At 35.2% G+C, this 19,043-nt stretch overlaps 1 protein-coding gene across 7 annotated transcripts in view; it reads right to left on the reverse strand.

Annotated features, from left to right (window-relative positions):
- Positions 1-19,043, reverse strand: part of NAA16 (N-alpha-acetyltransferase 16, NatA auxiliary subunit) — a 76,803-nt gene that overhangs the window by 29,693 nt on the left and 28,067 nt on the right. For 6 of the 7 annotated variants that reach the window (XR_005826394.1, XR_005826395.1, XM_040583984.1 and 3 more), the window contains 4 exons: positions 13,465-13,618; positions 12,050-12,169; positions 9,823-9,918; positions 6,109-6,215 (listed from right to left, as the gene is read on the reverse strand). Coding sequence is in view for 5 of the 7 variants with exons in the window: in XM_040583984.1 (XP_040439918.1) it covers positions 6,109-6,215; positions 9,823-9,918; positions 12,050-12,169; positions 13,465-13,618 (477 nt within the window). In the remaining 2 variants the exon portion in view is untranslated. The remainder of the gene's footprint in view (positions 1-6,108; positions 6,216-9,822; positions 9,919-12,049; positions 12,170-13,464; positions 13,619-19,043) is intronic. The other variant, XM_040583983.1, reaches the window with a different exon arrangement.

The raw sequence follows: 19,043 nt of genomic DNA on the forward strand, positions 1-19,043 counted from the left end.
AGTACCACGAAGCTGCTTGCTCACTCCACCCTCACCCAGAGGGATGGGGAGGAGAATCGGAAAGGAATGTAAAACTCGAGGGTTGAGATAAGAACAATTTAATAATTCAAATAAAATAAAAATCAAAGAACAATAATAACAAGGACGACAATTACAGTTATAATGAAAAGGGGAAGGGAAAGAATAAAATCCAGAGGGCAAGAAACAAAGGAACATGTGGTGCATGATGCAACTGCTCACCACCTGCTGACTGATGTTCAGCCAGACCCCGAGCAACGATATGCCCGTCCCAGCCAACCCCCCAGGTATAATGTATACCAGGCATGATGTCCCATGGTATGGAATATCCCTTTGGGCAGTTTGGGTCAGCTGACCTGGCTGTGTCCCCTCCAGCCTTTTTGCTGGTAAGGCCTGAGGAACTGAAAAGTCTCTCATCAAAGCCAAAATACAGCACCGCACTAGCTCCTAAGAAGATAATTAAGTCCATCCCAGCTGCAACCAGAACATATGGCTACTTCAAGTCATGTGAAACAAACGATTTCCATCGTTTTCATCACAAAAGTGGTGAACATTATTCTTCCTCTTTTAAAAAAAAAATAAGAACAAAACCATCAAGATAGTGTTTCATCAAATGATTTCTCTAATATGTTTTAGGTAAAAAGTGATCTATGACTGAGTATCAGCAATGATGTATCACTGAACATAGTCTATAATAGCATTACAAACTTGTTTTGAATGAGACACTCTGGAAAATACAGTAAGACTCAGTCTGACAGTCTCTACTACCTTCTAATAGATCTTTTCTTCAGTTGGAAAGACACAGAATCTGTCTGTGTACCAATGAACTCTACATAAATATCCCTATTCACTCACACTACCTGTAGAAAAATCACTTGCCAATACTATAGCAAATAAAACAAACATCTTTTCAGCTGGCCTTTGTCCAACACTTCTTTTTGTGCTCCCCTCTTTTTTTTTTTCATTTCAATATTAATTTTGTGTTATAGCATGGTATAGGAGTGTGCTCAGGATACTGAACCGCTGACATTATTCTTTTAATTATACAGTATTTTAATAATCAAAAGGTCTATCCATGGCACATTTGATCAAGTTTAAATGGCAGTACAGTTTCTAGGCAAAAGACAATCGTTAGCTCTATTTCTTCAAGCATCTCACCTTTCAATCTCTATTACTTCTAGCTCCTCCAGTCTAGGTGGTTTGACAAAGAGGAAGAGTCAAAAAACAGTTCACATGCTACTTAACAGACAAGCATAACAGCAGAAAACCTTAAGAATCACAAGTTCATTTCAGGATCTTTGAAGGATTAAACAATTTATTGGATAACTCCCAAAAGTAGGGAGAAAAACCACTAGATCGCTGCTTTGCAAGCAGTGAAGGACCATAGAATCCACATTTGGATCTTGCTGCAGAAGCACGTACAATAATTTATAGCAAAGCAAGCTTAACACTTTCTCCCTCTCGCTATCAGCTTCCAGAGTTATTCCAAAGTCTGTCTTAATTAACACAAATATAATTACCAAATCTCAGTGAGTTAGCAGCTCACTCCAAGAAGGTGACACACAATATTGCTGAGACTGTGATGAAACATCCAGCTAACCTGTTTATCCCAGGTTTCACCACACCGTATCTGTTACCTTCTCAAGTATCCAAGTTTCAAGCAGTCAGCAACTCATGAACAGTTTCCTTTTCAACCCAGTTCTGCAGGCAAAACCTCTGCACATATCACAAACTGAACAGAAGGCCAACATGTATGGTTTTTTTTTTCTGCTCTAGAATTTTAGGGGAGACAGATTGCATAACATAATATAAAATATACTTTAACTCATTACAGACTTACTTATTAGGGAAGATTTTACCTCAAAGTAAGTTTCTGAGAATGCCAAAAAGCAAAGTTGTACATAATCTTTCTTTACCAAACAGGTATCAGATCCTCATGCCTTCGGTTACTCAAAGAAAGTCTTCCAGAAATAACCTCATTTTTTTTCATGAAACAAACAGCTTTACATTATCGTACTATGATGCCTTTCACTTATGGCACTTTTCTATGACTTAACCCAAACAATTTTAAACAACGGTTCTACTTTAGGTGTGAAGGAAGACTACAGGCATCTTTCCTCCTTAACCAAGGTAAAACTTATTTATTTTAGTGAAGTGATAAAGAACCAGTTGTACTCCACACCTTTCTCCACTTAATAATGGCACAACTATGTAAAAAAATTCCAACTAGATCAATGAAATAGTCACATCCCCTCCATCCAGTCAGCACTTACTTCAGTTTTGGGTTTTGCTGGGACATTTATTTAATTATTTCCAGAAGCAACTGCTATAGGTTCCTCAATGTTAGTTTCATAGATAGGAAGTACTCACATAATAGATACTTTGGGAACAAATACGAACAGTTCCCAACACACCCCAGTGAAACAGACTGGAAACATGGTAGGCACCTTCAGGTTCAGGCTAGATCACCTATACTTATATCACCATAATATAGGTGCCTGTGCTCCCTCTAGAATCCAAACAGATCTATCAGATCTGCCTAGCACAGTCAAAAGGAGCCTTGATAGCTGTTCAACTGATCCTGTGTAGGAAACTACTTAAGGCAGTGAGCTGAACAGTTCCCCATGTCCACTAACCTAAATTCACATGCCTGAACCTGGAATTTAATGGCATTCCTTGACTGTGAAAAACAGATTCCAGAGAATCTGGGAGAAAAAAACAGATTTCAAAAACTTTCAGTTTGAAAACATATCTGCCTAAAACAATTCACCTACCAAAGAAACAGAACCAAGAAAACAGAACTACAGATAACTACTTCACTGGTCTTTCTACTGGATGATAGTCATGCCAAATTTAATTTGTCAGAAGTAATGCTTAGCATACAAGAACTAGACTCTTTTGATTTAATCAAATACACTGAAAATTATTATCTGAATGTACAGAAGTACAATATACTCTTTATAAGCTACGCAAAGATAATTCTAAGGGTTTTTTCCTACTCCTATAAAAACAACAAAAATACTGCCTTCTCTGTCTTCAGGACCCTGTATTTAGACACAGCTTATTGATCTCCAATTAAGTATTCGATAAGAATTCAAACAACAAAACAGGAAATTTCAGTCAAATATCAGACACGCTTCTAGTTTCCTTAAAACAACTCAGTGTAACAAACATGTAAAAATAGTACCAGAGAACAATTTGGTCAAACAATTCCCAAAACAAAATGAGTGTACTTGAAAGAAAGAGTTAAATGTAACATTTTGCCAATTTGTAAATTAAAAATTACTCCAGTGTATCCTTGGTGGATTGATTACTTGTTTGTTGAGCTATTTACCTTTCCAACTCCTTAATTGCTTAAAGTCAAATGATCAAGTCAATGCTAACACAACTAAAACACTGATAGCTGATCATCAGCTGACCATCATAAAACACAGCCAAACTTTAAATCCTTAAATAGACAAAAAACCAGAATTTTTCCCACCTTATTTTCTGATGCTACTTCTACAACTTACACAAGTACAGCAAATCTGGTTTAGATCTTTATCCCACAGTGTCTGCATTAGAATACAAAGCATAACTTCCAACCTATAACCTTGGAATTTAGAGTCTAAGCAGTGTTAAGTACTGAAGAGTTTCTAAAACCTCCCTACATAGTCTTCGTTATGATGTGGGCAAGTCCTAAAGCTGTGCAACTCTTATCTGAAGACAGATTTCACTCAAAACTGTTAACTAATGTTAGTAGACTAGAATCTGGTTTTAAATCAAAATATGCCAGCAATTTTTATTTAAAAGTTAGTATCAAGTACCAACTTATAGCAATTAGTTAAACAACATTTTCCTGAATACATTTGACAAACATTTGCCTTCTATAGAAACATCTTTTTTTTCCCTTGCCCTCTCGAAACAGAGGAGAGATCATTATTTTTCTTCTAGAATCAGCTACTCTTTTGGTCTTCCAACTCTGGTGTAAAAGGTGTTCCTTTACACCAAAATCTTAAGTGATACCTACTGAGAAATAAAATCCTCATCTTCGCTGCGCAAGTAAGGCTATAGTTGTTCCCCCATTATTCTTCTGTATTCTTACAGGTATCGAATTAAGTAATTTCCCTTTTCCATTCCTATGTATAAAACATTACAGCATTATTTTTTTTTTTATCTAAGTACGCACAAATAAAAACTTATTTTAATATAAATATTGCTTATATCACCTTTTTCCACAAAATCATGGTTTATGAAAGATCCAGGACTCACCTGGAGTTCTAGAAAGAAGGAACTTTCTTGGCTTAAATACTCACACTTTCATAAAATCCCCATATCTACGCCACTTAAAAATGCAACTGCAGTGGACAACAACAAATTACACCTGTTTCCAAAGAAATAAACAGGGAACTGTTCATTCCCAACCTGTAGAAAAGTCAGTAATTTGCTTGGTATCTTCTAGTAGGCATAACATGATCCTGCCTGCACTTCTCTATTTTCAGTCCAAATATACCAGTAATTTATGTGAGAAGCTAGTTAAGCACAAACTTAGCCAAGCTAGATACCAAAATACAAGATTTTCCTGAAAAGTGTAGCACACATTAGTTTGCCATGGTTCTTCTGATTTTAGTCAGAGACTAGAAGTTTCTCTTAGTTTCAGAGATCCTTCTGTTACACTGTAGTTAAATGAAAACCCAACCAAGTGAAATGCGGAAGAGACCTTGTCTTGGTAAGAGGACAAGAAAGAAGAGGAAAAAAATTCTGCAGAAGTTAGCAGCACAAACAAATCCAAACATATCTGGAAACCATCAGGCTCTTGATTTTAATTTAAATTACTTTTTAGGATTAAGTTGGCAGTTCTGAGTGGCACTGATTTGATACAATGAAGATAACTAACAGCAAGACACCCTTCTGGATAAGTTTGCCCCAAAACACTGTAGTCCTGATTTTTTTCACCCATCACATCAAAACCAGTTAAGTGCTAAAAATCTTTGCATACACCAAATGACTTCATATGTATCTTTCAACTTTTAAATTTTCATCCTTCAAATAGCAGAGATACAACTTCCACAGCACTGACTGTACCTCTGTCTATAGTCTGTTCTGTTCTATGATCTGTGTATCATCATTTTAAAAATTTTCATCTAGTTTCAAAAATTTACATTGAAAAGTATGCATTAGCAATAGGCACTGTAGAAAAGCTTGTCCTATACGATACTAGAATTTACTGAAATTATGTCAACCATGGAGATAACAGTAAAGACTACATTCTCCAAACAGAAGTGTATTGAAAATTTCATGTTAGGACAACTAGGAAAGAGACTCTTAGAATAATTTTAGTCCAAAGGAATATCCACTGCTGGCTGAAAAACTGCATCATGTTTAGCATTTTTCCAACTAAAATCGCCTCTTCTTACCTAGCCAAGAATGGATCTGAATAGCCAGAGTTTTCTTGCTTGTAGCAAAAACAGCAGTGTCTGAATAGACTGATGTTTATCTCTACGCATTTTAGTAACATGCTTTAGTCTTAACATTTATTTTTACAATACCTTACTGACAAGCTTGGAATGAAGAATTGCATTTGAAACAATAGTAGTACTAATATTACACAATTTTGCCAAAACTGCGTAGAAGTGCGAAAGTTAAAACACTAAACTTTTAGCTGAAGACTGAAGTGGGAAACAAGCCTTTGTGGTAAATACCAATGTATGCATGCAATTTGGAAATGTATGTAAAACAACCAGCATTTGTGTGATATTTTAAAATTACTTCTGGTGACATCATAAACCATAAGTTGAAAAAACCCTGACATACCTGCATTCAGAGTACACAAAAATAAAGTTATTGGTTATCTTTGATTTCTCAAGAAATTTAGTGCATTCTACACCAACTTCAAGCATTTTGACATCAACTGTCTTCAGAACGGAAGCTTCATACATATTAAACATCATCAAGTGATCATTCACATGTGACAAAATAGCACATTCAGGAGAAAAATGTGGAGCAAGTTATTGGGAAGTTACAGGAAAATCTATATAAAAACAATTAGATAATCTATCAGAAATTCAATATAGATAACTTAACCAAAACCAAATAAATACTAAATTTTACCTTTTCTGGATTGTAATATAAAGATTTCAAAGTGGTAAACAAGGGTGGGCAGCCTTTACTGAAGTTAACCCTCAGGAACTTATCCATTAGTTCTCTAAATTTTTCACCTAGAAACAAAAGTGTATTTGGTTATATGTCAGTGATTGCAAGTGTTATATAAATATAAGCACTGATTGCTGTGCAACTCTGGATAATAGAGTAACTGAGAAACTGCAACTGAAAACCCTTAGGTTTTCATCTTTCCTGTTATTTAAGAGTAAGGTACAAATATGCTCTGGATAAAAAAAGATCAGAGTAAAATGCTTAAATTGCTGGTGTTTAGAAGACTGCTGACGAAGACATGGTAACAGTCCTCAAACCTGTAAAATCTATTAAAAAGGGTAAGTATTAAATGCTGACTACAGAAGATGTAGCAAGGGGGCTATTTAAACAAACATCAGAAAAAATTATAATGGTTAGCATAACCAAGCACTGGAATGGATTACCTTGGAGATCTTGTAAAAGCTCCATCATTGGAAGTTTTTATGATTTAAGTTAGACAAATGTGTGTTAGGAATAGTGCAGATAAAAATTATCCTGCTTTGAGGAAGAAGAATGGATGAAATGAACCCTCTAACTCTCCTCTAGTCCTACTTTTTATGAGTAGGACATGACCTCTGATGATAACATGATTGTTTCTGGAATCAGAAACAGAATAGAAGACTGGGTTTCAGAAGGATAAGCACCATACAGAATCACCTTTATCAAAATACACTGGCAGAAAGCTAAAAATCTTATTTTGTTTTCAAGTAAAAAATTACAGTACTCGCAGCTTATGCCACCTTTCTGAGAAATGCTGTTTCCAAAAAAAAAAAAGTTTGTTTCAATTTTGTGCTTGGTTTTGACTTTTTTTTTTAATTGGTTTTGTTTGCTTCACATAGGGGTGAAGTTGCTACTTCACTGCCTACTCTGCTGTGGATTTTCTAAGTCTTTAAGCAAGTAGTACACTTCATATAATACTAACAGACACATAAAACTACTGAAATAACCTTCAACTGATTAAGAACACACTACAAATTTGATTAACAGATTTGTTTATAGAAATTCAGAAAATGAAGATACTACTGCTTTGTATGTAACATTCTTATGTAGTTCCACCAGTTCTTAACTGTCCTACATTTACTGTTATCGGCACCGTTACTAATAAAAGTAACTCATATTCTTGCCTTGCTGTACTAAAACAAACGGCTGTATACAGAAACTCTTACTACCTGTGGCTGGGGATCCATAACTGGCCTATAAGCCCATGCTTTATTACACATGGATTAATTAAAACTTGTTTTCTCAAGAAATACAAGAAACCCCTCTATGACAAAAAAATCCATCTCAGTTTCTCAATTTCTTCTGTTGAATTATTCTAATTTATATTCTTGATGGAAGAACTGTAATTCAGAATTAATGAAAGCAAGAGGTGTGTTTCCAATTACGTACATATTTATTTATATAAAGCAGAATAACTTTAAAACAAAGTCTGAAAGATGCAAAACACACAGCTAGACACCCACCTATGACATGAAGCCAAGCTCAAAATTTAGTCTGAGGCACAGGAAAGACCTGTCCACAGCATCAGTGAATCCACAGCAGCATAAACAAATCTAAAAATGAATGGCCAGACTCCAACGCTCCACCCTCAATCAGTCTGAAAATTAACTGTAACAACTTTCCCCCATAAAGGTGGTTTCCAGCTGGATCAGGGAACTGATTTGTATCAAATACAAGGTTATTAAGAGACAATGCATGGCAACGTCTGGGAAGGACTACTCTTTCAATACAAGCCTGCACTTTAGAGTATTTTAAGCCAATTCTGAATCAACGAGTGTCGGTTGCAAGCAACTGGGCACACTGGAACAGCAACCTCATTTAATGAAAAATTCTATGCTCTTGAAGTTTGCAAATACAATTCTGCAAACAAGTTTGTTTCTACACCTTCACATTCTTACTATTACGTTTTGCCAACAGAAATTACCTGCTGTACTTATAAACACCAGAAAGCACTTAGTAAACAGATTAATTTTTAGAGGATCAAAACCAGTCTTATACATCTATGACTGATAGAAGCTTAACAGACTAACAGAAACACAACTTTTAATTTAGTAAAATTCTTATTTGTTATGAAATGTTGCAGAAAGATATTTTTCTTGACTGATCTAATCATTAATTTTGCTTTCATTTAGAATACTGCTATAGCAGGAACAACTAATCCTTATTACCAAGCATATTTCTATTTCAACAAATATTAGCTGTGAAACTACACTGCCAGGTATGATAAGGTAACCTAGTGCAAAACACACAGTGAAATAAAGTCAATGGCAAGACACACTATTATTAAAGATATGGAAAAGTGTTCTGCAAGTTATTTCCTGGTTTACTATGTATTAGCACAACAATTTTATTACAGGAGAAAAACAACTGCTTGTCACCTAGCTTTTCAAGTATAGTTGAACTGCCTTAAAATTTGCCCTTGTATCTTCAAAAAGACTGAAATATCTGGGATTAAGTAAAGCACAAGTGCTAACTTCAGGACTAAATCTCTTACAAAGCAATTAACATCTTGTAATTCTACATAGGAAAGGTGTATGCACATTCAGACTCCTGAGCAAGAACAGAGAAGCAGACTAGCTATGCACTGTAGCATTTAAAGGTACAACAAATGCAGTTCTCAGTAAATGAACTAAACTAAAGAGTAACCTCATGAAACTAAAAGCATGAGCAGTTAATGCTGGGAATTTGCAGCTGAACTTAAGAATTTCGTAACACTAAGATATCTAACCTATGTACTTCATATTTCTTTCCAAAAGTTTTCTACTGGAGTTACAGCAGTTTGACAGCTACATACCAAGCGGTAAATCCCATTAAAATATCCATTTCATTTAGCCTCCCTCCTTCTATTTTTGAAGATCATAGCTCTCTGTTTTAAAAAGTGTATACATATTCCCTCCAGAACTCAGGATATTTGTGCACTGTATTTCAAAACAACTTCTGAAAGGACAGAGTTACTGAAAGAACTTAGCTATAAAATTAAAAATAAAATAATTTGTGCAACATAATACTGCAGACCTTCTTTTTGTTCCTATTCTTATTATCAGCACAAAGTTAGTTTATGCTGTAGATTTAAGTTCTAATAGTTCTGCAACAAAGTGGTGTACACCCAGTAAGGTATTCAGATTCATAAAAACAGATTTGGTGTTTTGTGTACAGTACAGAAAGTGTTAGGAAATTCATCAGTCCTATGCTATTGTGATTGTTATAGACATCATTTACACCCAGTCTCAGGGTCTATAAATTATGCTACCTTACATATATGTATATTATAGATACAGAAGCAGCCTTTTACCTTTTGTTCAACAAAACACCCTCTACCTTTTAATTTACAGTTCTTAACTTGCATGATGCAGAAAAATTATGTACAAGAATTCCTGCAACCTATATACATTCTGTACTATAGTTTCATCAATACAAACATCCCATTAGTTTGTATCACCATATAAAAGCACATGAACTTACTCTGTCAACTCTTAAAACATAAATAATTTTGTGTATTCCAAGAGAAATGTGAACATCTGATTTGTGTACAGGTACAAATAGGTATTAAATGCACATTCAACAGCCTGATAAAAAACTTAAGAAAAAAACCAAATAAAAAAACTATTACAGAACAGATATGCAACTTGTTACCTGAAACAAAGTTTAAAGGTAATCTTCTAGGTGAAACTGCTCTGGGATGTCTTTTACTAACTTCTTCATAAATCTGAAGCCTCTCTTCTAAAGTGCCTATTATCAGTAAATATAATAAATATAAGTAAAAGAGATCAAAATCTATTCTTGTAAGTGTTTTTAAATGTTGAGAATTAATTTAGCTAGGCTTCTTATACAGTTTGGATTTGGAACAATTTCAACACTTCAAGCCATTTTTTCCAGTTAACCATAGACATTACTGTGTAAAATTGTGTACTGAAAATGCACTGTATGTACAATACGCAACTACCAGAATTAATCACTGTAAGGATAAACTGCAAACAGGACAATTACCTTGCACATTCAACCATACAGTGCTACAGTTTGGTTCCTTTCAGTTACACGCTGGGCAGACCCATTCACACAATAATTTGACATTCATAGCTTCAATTAACTGGGTTTTTTTACAATGCATCCATTACTGACATACTTAAAGCATTCAAAGAAATATATTGCATTTCTAAATCATAGGTATACAAATAACATACTAAACAAGCATGCCTTAATAGGTCCTCTGGTGGCAGCAAAACCAGGACACAATACTGCCAGTGTAAGTACTGAGCACCAGAATGCTTTACAGCTTAGGGTTTAACAAAAATAAAGCTACTTTAAAGATTTTCTTCCCACTCCTCCCCTTTCCCCCATAATATGCTTTGGAGCTCCAATGTGGTTAGAACTTAAATAAAACTAATCTGTTGCTTTGAAAGATGATTTTCACATATTTAGATCAATTTTGCTTAAATATTATTCAATTCATCAAGCAATTTAAATAAAACTGAATGTACAGATCAAGACTATGACAACATATATTCAATAAATACATTTGTTTTCCTTTCATAAGAAAAACAATTTATCTTGTCACTGAGCTCAGATGTTGGGGAAGGGGGGGGAAATATGTTACCCAGTGGCTCCAAGAGATGTAGAGTTCTAAAAGTTATACTAAAATAATGTTTGGATTGGAACTAAAGCATATAAAAGCCCTAATTGAAGTCACAAGTTGGAGCTCCAGAACTTACCATGGGGGAGGAAATAGTCCTAAGACCACCTAAAAAATAAAGTAGCATTATTAGTTTTATAAATTAGTACAGTTTTAATCTATATAGGATTTTAATATGTCAAATAAACTGCTGGGTTGGTTCTTTATTAAGAACTACACATTTTCATTAACATATTTATTATATCAAACAGAATAATCAAGTTCTTGGGTACTTTATTTTGAGAGACAATAATCATGTTGTTCAGCTCTATGGATACACTAGGAAAACCATTCAAAGAGCAACATAGCAACAGGCCATATTCCCAGACCTTACAAAGCCCAACTGTAAAAACTTTCTAGAAGAAAGCTGGTTGAGAAATATAATGCAGCTAGAATAGCTACAAATAATAAATACCCTTGTGGGCTTATGATTTATGATGTCATCAGAATAACTCCAATAAAACTTCCACTAATTAGTGAACAGTGAAATACAAGGTAAACATTCCTGTGTAAAGGTAAACACTTGGGACACTTGCCACTGCAAACTCCTTATTATGGTATAAATTGTTGCAATATTGTAGTTTAAACAAAAAACAAAACCCCCAAACAATTAGCTATTTTCCTGGCAAGACAGAACAGTAACACTGTGAACTAGCACTGGAATAACAAAGATCTTGTATTTATCATCCTTTCCTCCAAAGAACAGTCAGATTAAAAAAAAATAAAAAAAAAATATCTTTTTTTCAGATGGCCTATCTTTAAAAGGCCATCTGAAACAGGTATTTGAGTATTTCTCCACATGCCCATACAAAGAGTTACCACCTAAACAAGTTTCACAATGACAATTTTATGTTGTGGTGTATGATAGTAGTCTGATAATCAACTACTAGACAGGAACAAATTGCAATTTGGTTTCCAAGTTCATGTGTGGCAAGGAAATGTTCTTTGTTTAAGCAAATGCTACCTTTAGCTTCAAGAGAAAGACTTGCTGTTGGTATTTTCATGCATACAAGTTTTTCAGTGAACATTTTTAAACTAGATAAAGACAACTGTATCACATTCAAGATTAGAAGGTACATAATTTTCTGCCAAGTAAAGCTTTTAAATCTAAAACAGAACACATAAAACAGGAGTTTTCAGTATATCCTATATTGTATGTTATTTTCAATGTATTTGTGTATCTTAACTTACTAGGTTGTAGGGCTTTTTCCAAGCCTTCATAATAATACCAGTTTTCTGCATTGCGCTCAATTAACTCTTTGTATACTTCACCAGCTTCTTTCAGTCTTCCCAACTTCAGTAACATCTCTCCTAAACACAATGCAATAAAGAACTGTGAATTACATAAGAAAACATTGATAGCTTGGGAGTAAAGGTTACAAAACCAGATACATAAAAATTGGCTTAATTGTATGCAGATACTTAAAAAGCGGCTTTGTTTTTCCAAATGTATTTACTGCATATTACAAGTGCTACTTGAAGCTACCACACATAGTAACAGTTTGGAGCATTCAGCACCTGTGAAAACAATGACTATTTGTATGTCTCTATCCAAGTATTTAAAATAGCTATTGGGATTATCAAAGAAACAAGCAAGTCCTCCTTCCAGGACTCCAACACACGAGTATGTTGCCTCTTACCAAGCTGTTTTCTTAACTACACCTACATTTTTCACAGCAACTAACCAGTTTTTAAACAGTTAAATCACACTGGTTTGCTACAAAGTAAATTGTTCTATCAGGTCTGGCTTGCATTGAATGAACTGTCTTCACAGCAGCCCATACAGTGCTGCGTTTTGGGATTTGCGACTAAACACTGACAACACACCAATATTTTCACTACTGCTAAGCATTACTTGTAAAGCATCAAGGCTTTCTCTTTTTACCCCTACTCTGCCACCAGCAAGAAGGCCAGGGTGGACAATAAGTTGAGAGCAGACACAACCTGGACAGCTGACCCAAACTGGCCAATGGGCTACCTCATGCCATTTGTGTCACGCTTAGTAATAAATTTGAGAGGAAGCGTGCTTGGGCAGGGGGCCATTGCTTGGAGACTAACGGAGCACCATTCTGCTTGTGGGAAGTGGCAAGTGATTGCCTTTGCATCACTGGGGGATCTGGAGTGTTAACTCAGTAGTAGTACTTTATATCCACAAAACTACGAGTTATTTTTAAATAGTATTCACTGAAGTACAGCAATACATTAATGCTTTCTTAAGCATTAGAAAGCTTAGGAAGGGAACAAGCATTTGATACTTCAGAAAAAAAAAGAAAAAAGAAAAAACTAGTATTCTTCAGGAGATTGAATCTGGGTTATACTAGCTCCAGTTTATGGAAAGCTACTCTAGTATGCACCAATATAATAATCTCTGAGATCTCCTCTGTTCCTGTGTCAACCCAGGTTAAACTACCTGCATCCACTATCCACTTTGGTAAGGCAAGTTACTTGAGCACAAAATTGTAAATCTTGTATTGTCAGTTTCTCTATAGTAATTTCTTTCATATCAGTTAAAGATTTCATGTTTTTTCTTTTACTGCTTTATTAAATCTGAAACCAAGTAGCAAAAATTTAGAACAAAATTGGCTGAGGGAAGATGAATGACTTACCTTTGATTTCTTCTACTATTAATTTATCACATATTTGCTTTTCATATGTCTCTATATGTTCTAAAGACTCCTGAAATAGATCTGCCTCTCTCATCACTTGATTTTGATATAAAATCAGTTCACTATATTCATAATCTATTTTATTAGGAGGAATCTGAGGGGGGAAAAAAGCAATAGGTTAGTTAACATTAACCTGTACCTCAACTGTATGCAATATTACAGCATACAAGATTCAGGCTACAGAATATATCAGGTCTACTTATATACCCATCCAAACATTCAAAATATAAAATTCCCATTATTTACAATCAAAATAGATTAATTCAGGATATCCTTTGTTAGAGAAAAGTTTAAAGGAACTCCTGTATTTCTCTTTTCTCTATCACTGTGGCGAGCTAATTAAAAACAGAATCCTTGCCTTCTCTCATACAATTCAATAAAATTTGCAAAGATCTTTGTAATCTTTTCCTTCTGAAGGACTCATGTACTCCACAACAATTCTGACTTCAGTTCCATAGCAGATTGCTGGGATATCAAAATACTAATTTTCAGCAGACTAAAAATTCTGGATCAAACTATTTCCAAGAGCAATGAACAACTCAAATATTGGCCATAGCTTGACAACTAGAATTTTTCAGACAGGAAACTTACACTATTTCTCTCTAACAAAGTATTCTCTGTATTACAATCCCCTAGAAAGTACAGTGCACAAACATGCCAAGAGTGTTTTCAAGCAGCATATTTTGAGGTCTGCTGCCTGTTGCACACTTAGGACTCTGTCTACATGCCATAGTAAAACTAGCAGATTATCCACCTTCCAGTGATATCAGTCACTGAAACAGAATGACATTCAAAAGTATTCCTTACTAGGGATAATTCCCTAAAGCGTATTTAGGCAATGAAAAGTCTTGCCAGAGTTATTATTTCAGACTAAATGGTCTTCACTAATATACACAGAAGCTACTTCAATTACAAGTAAATTACAAGAATTTCAGAGACCAAATGCAGAAGTCTGCAGACAGTGCCCTGCAGATATATACAACAGTTTTACTATGTGAAATATATTGCCTCAACAGAAATAGTAGGAGACAATTATAGTCCAACATGATTTTTTTAAAATAATAAAAATAGATAAATAGCAGCTGACCTTAATAAACATTAATGATTTTCTTTCCCATGACACTACACACTTTGTTTCTCCCTGAACAAGCAACACTTTGAAGTCACATTGGGCACCAAACAGCTTACTATTACTTTTCTGCTCCCTGAGTAAAGCTTTTCCTCTTTCTTTAAAGAACCAAGTAATTTCATAAACAGCAAAAATAAACCCAAAAAACTAACCCCCAAAAGATTAAACTGGTTGAAATTAACATTCACATTAAAGGAATCTTGTCCTAAACTACTACTTCCAGCCCTTCCCTAAGCTCAGATCAGTTTTATAAGAGTTAACATTTGTTTACATGCTCTTTGAATTTTTTAGCGGCAGCTTTTATAATACTGTGCATTTTTTCAAGGAAGATTTCCCTTTTTAAAAAACATCCAGAAAGACAGCATAACTAAATAAAATACTGCAAAAAAGTTTATATCTGAGAATTAACACCAGTTTGGGGGCTGAAAATAACAGTATTCAATTATTTTTTAGTAACTGCTAACATATTGTAGCAAATTATGGCTAATGGAACAAGACTAGACCTTACAAATACTAGAGTCAGCAGGCAGCATGAACTCCTATCCATTTCTTTAAGTGTATTTCCTCTAGTAACAGCTCCATTTCTGTTTCCACCTTTGTTCAAATTTTATCCATATTAAACATTGGAAGTCAATAAAAACATTATCTGAAAAGTTTTTTAGCTGCTTCGCAGAATCAACACATGCAACAGGGGTTAAGTGTTTAAGCATGTCTTCCTGCTTACCCTTACTACAGAAGTGAAACTGCAGAGCACCAATTTAGTCCTTTCTCCTTCACCTCCCCCCTAAAAAATATCCTCCCCTCCAATACAATACACATCTAAATTCCACAAGCAGCACAGCTTTTTGGCACATCATGAATTTGTTTTAGGCCTTCAAAAGATGGATTACCCCCAAACCCCATAAGAAAGTATATATAAAAGGCAAGAAATAGATACCAATTAACCTTCTTGTAGCTCTTCTGACTTGGCAGGACTAACATAAATTATGAGATGTCAAAAAAAAAAATCAAACTAACTCCCGCTTATACATAGGGAAAATCCACCTGAAAGTTACAGCGCTTACTGTCACTCCATTTAAAAAGTTATTTTTAAAAGTAGTTTTAAGAAAAGTTCAATTTCAGATTTTGAAGTATCAGGTTCATGTTTTAAATGTGCAATTCATCAGAAGCCAAGCAGTTTATAACCCCAGTACTTCATCTGAATAATCAGATTGTCTTATAAAGCATAAAATACTCCATAAATACTTTTTTCCATGCCACTGTTATTGCTGCATAATACATCTTTATGCCTCCCTCCCCCCAGAAGAGTTATGATTTTCGCTCATGAGACGTCCAGCTTTCTCTTGAACTCAATTCTGCTGTTTCAGAATAAATTTCTTCCTCTCCTGGACCAAAAAGAGTCAACTTTACAATCGTAGATGCCCTAACATAACTGTCACTGAAAGAATGTGACAAGATGCAGCCAAAACATACCTAAGAGCAGACCCCCAAAACTCCAGAGGTTTTCTGTCCATATCTGTAATTGTGGGCCTGATGCAGAAATTAGGAATAAAATAAAAATTAAGAATAAAAATTTTGTTCTGGAAAAGAAGAAAGGAAAAGTGGGACATACAACAGTAAAGCAAATTGCATTGTTGTTTTACACCTTGGTTCCCAAAATTTAAAATTCTGAAGTGTCTCTTAATCATTTGATTTAACTTGGACAGCACAGGCTGTTATATTTCCTGCAGCTATGTCTGCATTCAACCTCATAACCTGTTTTTGACTGAAATATTGTGCATCTGGCTAGTTTACAGCTTTCAGATGACAGGCAATGTTGATCTGGATACACTAAGAGACAGCAAATTCACCATTTCCAATGATAACTTAGCCATTCAAATAAAACTGTCACTGATAAAAAGTGATTTATCATTTGAATGCTGTTACTCAGCTTCCTGCCACTACTTGTTCCTTTATTTTTCCCCACTAGGGATTCTTCCTAGCTATCATTCTTTCCCAAACCAGCATCTAAACTGTACTAGAATCACCTAGGGGTTTTACAGTAAACAAAGAAAATTTCTGACCTTCACTGGACAGCATTTTCTCTAGTCCTCTTACATTTCTGTATTCTTTTAATTTTCTAACTTTTTATAAACAGGGTCGGTCATCAGTAAGTCTTGATCTCTCAGTAATCAGTGCTCTACAGAGAAAATCCCTGCTTCTCAGAAATAAGGGTATTTTTTTGTTTTTTACCCACAAGTTTGCCCTGAAGGACAATTTTACAGTAGAGCTAAGCCAACCTAACTGCAGCCTAGATCAACAAAGGCAGTTCACTTCCCTCTATTATTCCCCTTCCTTTTTCCCCTCTCACCTCACAGTTGTTCAGTTCAGCCAATCAATCCTTCAAAAGAGTGATTATTTTTCTGTCACTTTGGCTTCCTGAACCAGCCCTCCACGAGTCAACCAGTGCTGCACAAGGAAGCAGTGGGAGCACACAGGAAAAAGTCAGACTGCTGGTTTTGGCAACAGCTTGTAGCTAATTAGCTCCATTATTTTGTAATATTGCATCTTCGGATACTCACCTACAAACACTAAAATCACAGTTCCTTGATCTTTTTCTTAGTTTTACTACTTGGTTTTGGCTGTGTTAATTCACATCTGAATGGACAGAGCTGCCTGAGTAATTCAAGTAAATGAATATGATCACCCTACACCACCATTATTTACCAACTATTATGACAGCAGCATTTTACATAACATGTTACATTTACTTCTTTATTCATTAACAATAATGGTAAACCATATCAGGCCTAATACAGATTGCCATAAAACTCATTGAAAACATCAGTTCGTTGAAGATTCCCATTCACTAGTGATTTGGAAACCCTTCAGTCTTTTAACACTCCTTTTAAACCTTGACAAGTATCAGTCACATGCAATATTCTATCAAGTCAGTCACAAAATCTCATCTATTGAGTTGGAGTGCATACAAAGTACAGGGCAAAGGGGAGATTTGGAAAGTGAAGTAAGCAAGAAATGCACCTCCTGGAAGATCAATGGAATACCCTGAACTCAACTATTTGAAGTGCAGGACTCAAATATCCAGACACCACACAAACAGTAAATTTGAGGACTACCATGGAAGAGTCAATTTGTGGCAAAATTGAGCTAAGAGTTAGCTTGGGCTCTCCTGACTGTTCTGGACCCAACGCATTGACTCTCTCTTCCAGTGGCTGGGGCTCTGCAGGGGCCTGCCCTCCTCAGCAAGCTAGCACAGCAAAGCCAACTCCCTATTTGCAAGAAAAATTAAACTAACATGATCATCCTTATTTTCAGGGTTTTGGGGGAGAGCACACAATATGCCACTTAACTGCCTCTACCGATCTCAAAAAAGAGGAAAGGCTTGACAATTAGTTTTCTGTAAACTCATGTTGTCCAATATTTGTAGCATATTTCTGTCTGCTTTTCCACTATTTCCCTGTGACTGCTATTAATAGATATTTCCCAAGTATTTCCAATTTTACCAAAAAAACGGCATCAAAGCTTGAGATCTTCTCAGGATTTCTTTGGTTTTGGGCAAGGTTTACATTGTGGTACCTTGCACAGCAGACTCAACTGATTTAATGTGTTCATCTACAGCAAATGGTATTTGAATCCAGCTTGGCTGCTAGACTGACAGGTTTATCAGCATGACTGCCCTCAAGCAAGCATATTTACACACAACCTTTCAGAAAAGACAACATTAACAGCATCACTTTCATCCTCTCCGAGGGGCCAATACCACTGTTAAGCCTGTAGTCCCTAAAAGAATCTCAACCTTTTACACTTCATTTACAGTTTGTCCATGTATTATATACTCCAATTTGACTAGTCATTTTGACACTGAATTCAGTCAGATTGGGCTCTGCTGACTCAGTCAAGAACCATGACTTTCTAGCTGTCAAACACTCATAAAAGATGACCCAATTTTCATTGAAACTATTGTTATCAGTTTTTATTCAACACTGAAGCTACAATCTTTTGAAATATCAAGCTATATATACCCAGTTTACAAAAATCCTTTTTTTGACCACGATACATGATCAAGACGCAAACACTGGTCCCTCCTAGCGATTATTAATTTCTTTTCTTATAGTGCCATTCTGGTTGTGTAAGATCTCAAATGCAGTTATCTCAAAAAGGATGAAAGATTTTGGCTTTTAAAAACAAAACCAAAAAAAATCACTATCTATAGGTCAGATAATATCTTACTATTTGTACATGGCACTGCCAACACACCATCCAAGCTGAATGCATTTATAAACATGTTTTTTCCTTCCAAGTTATAGAATAATCAACACATCCACTCTGTTCTGTTAATTCAGACTTCATAGTTCTGCGTTACCACTAACAGAACAAGGTAATGTCTCTC

The sequence above is a fragment of the Falco naumanni genome, chromosome 2 (genome assembly GCF_017639655.2).
Source record: "Falco naumanni isolate bFalNau1 chromosome 2, bFalNau1.pat, whole genome shotgun sequence".
NCBI lineage: Eukaryota > Metazoa > Chordata > Aves > Falconiformes > Falconidae > Falco > Falco naumanni.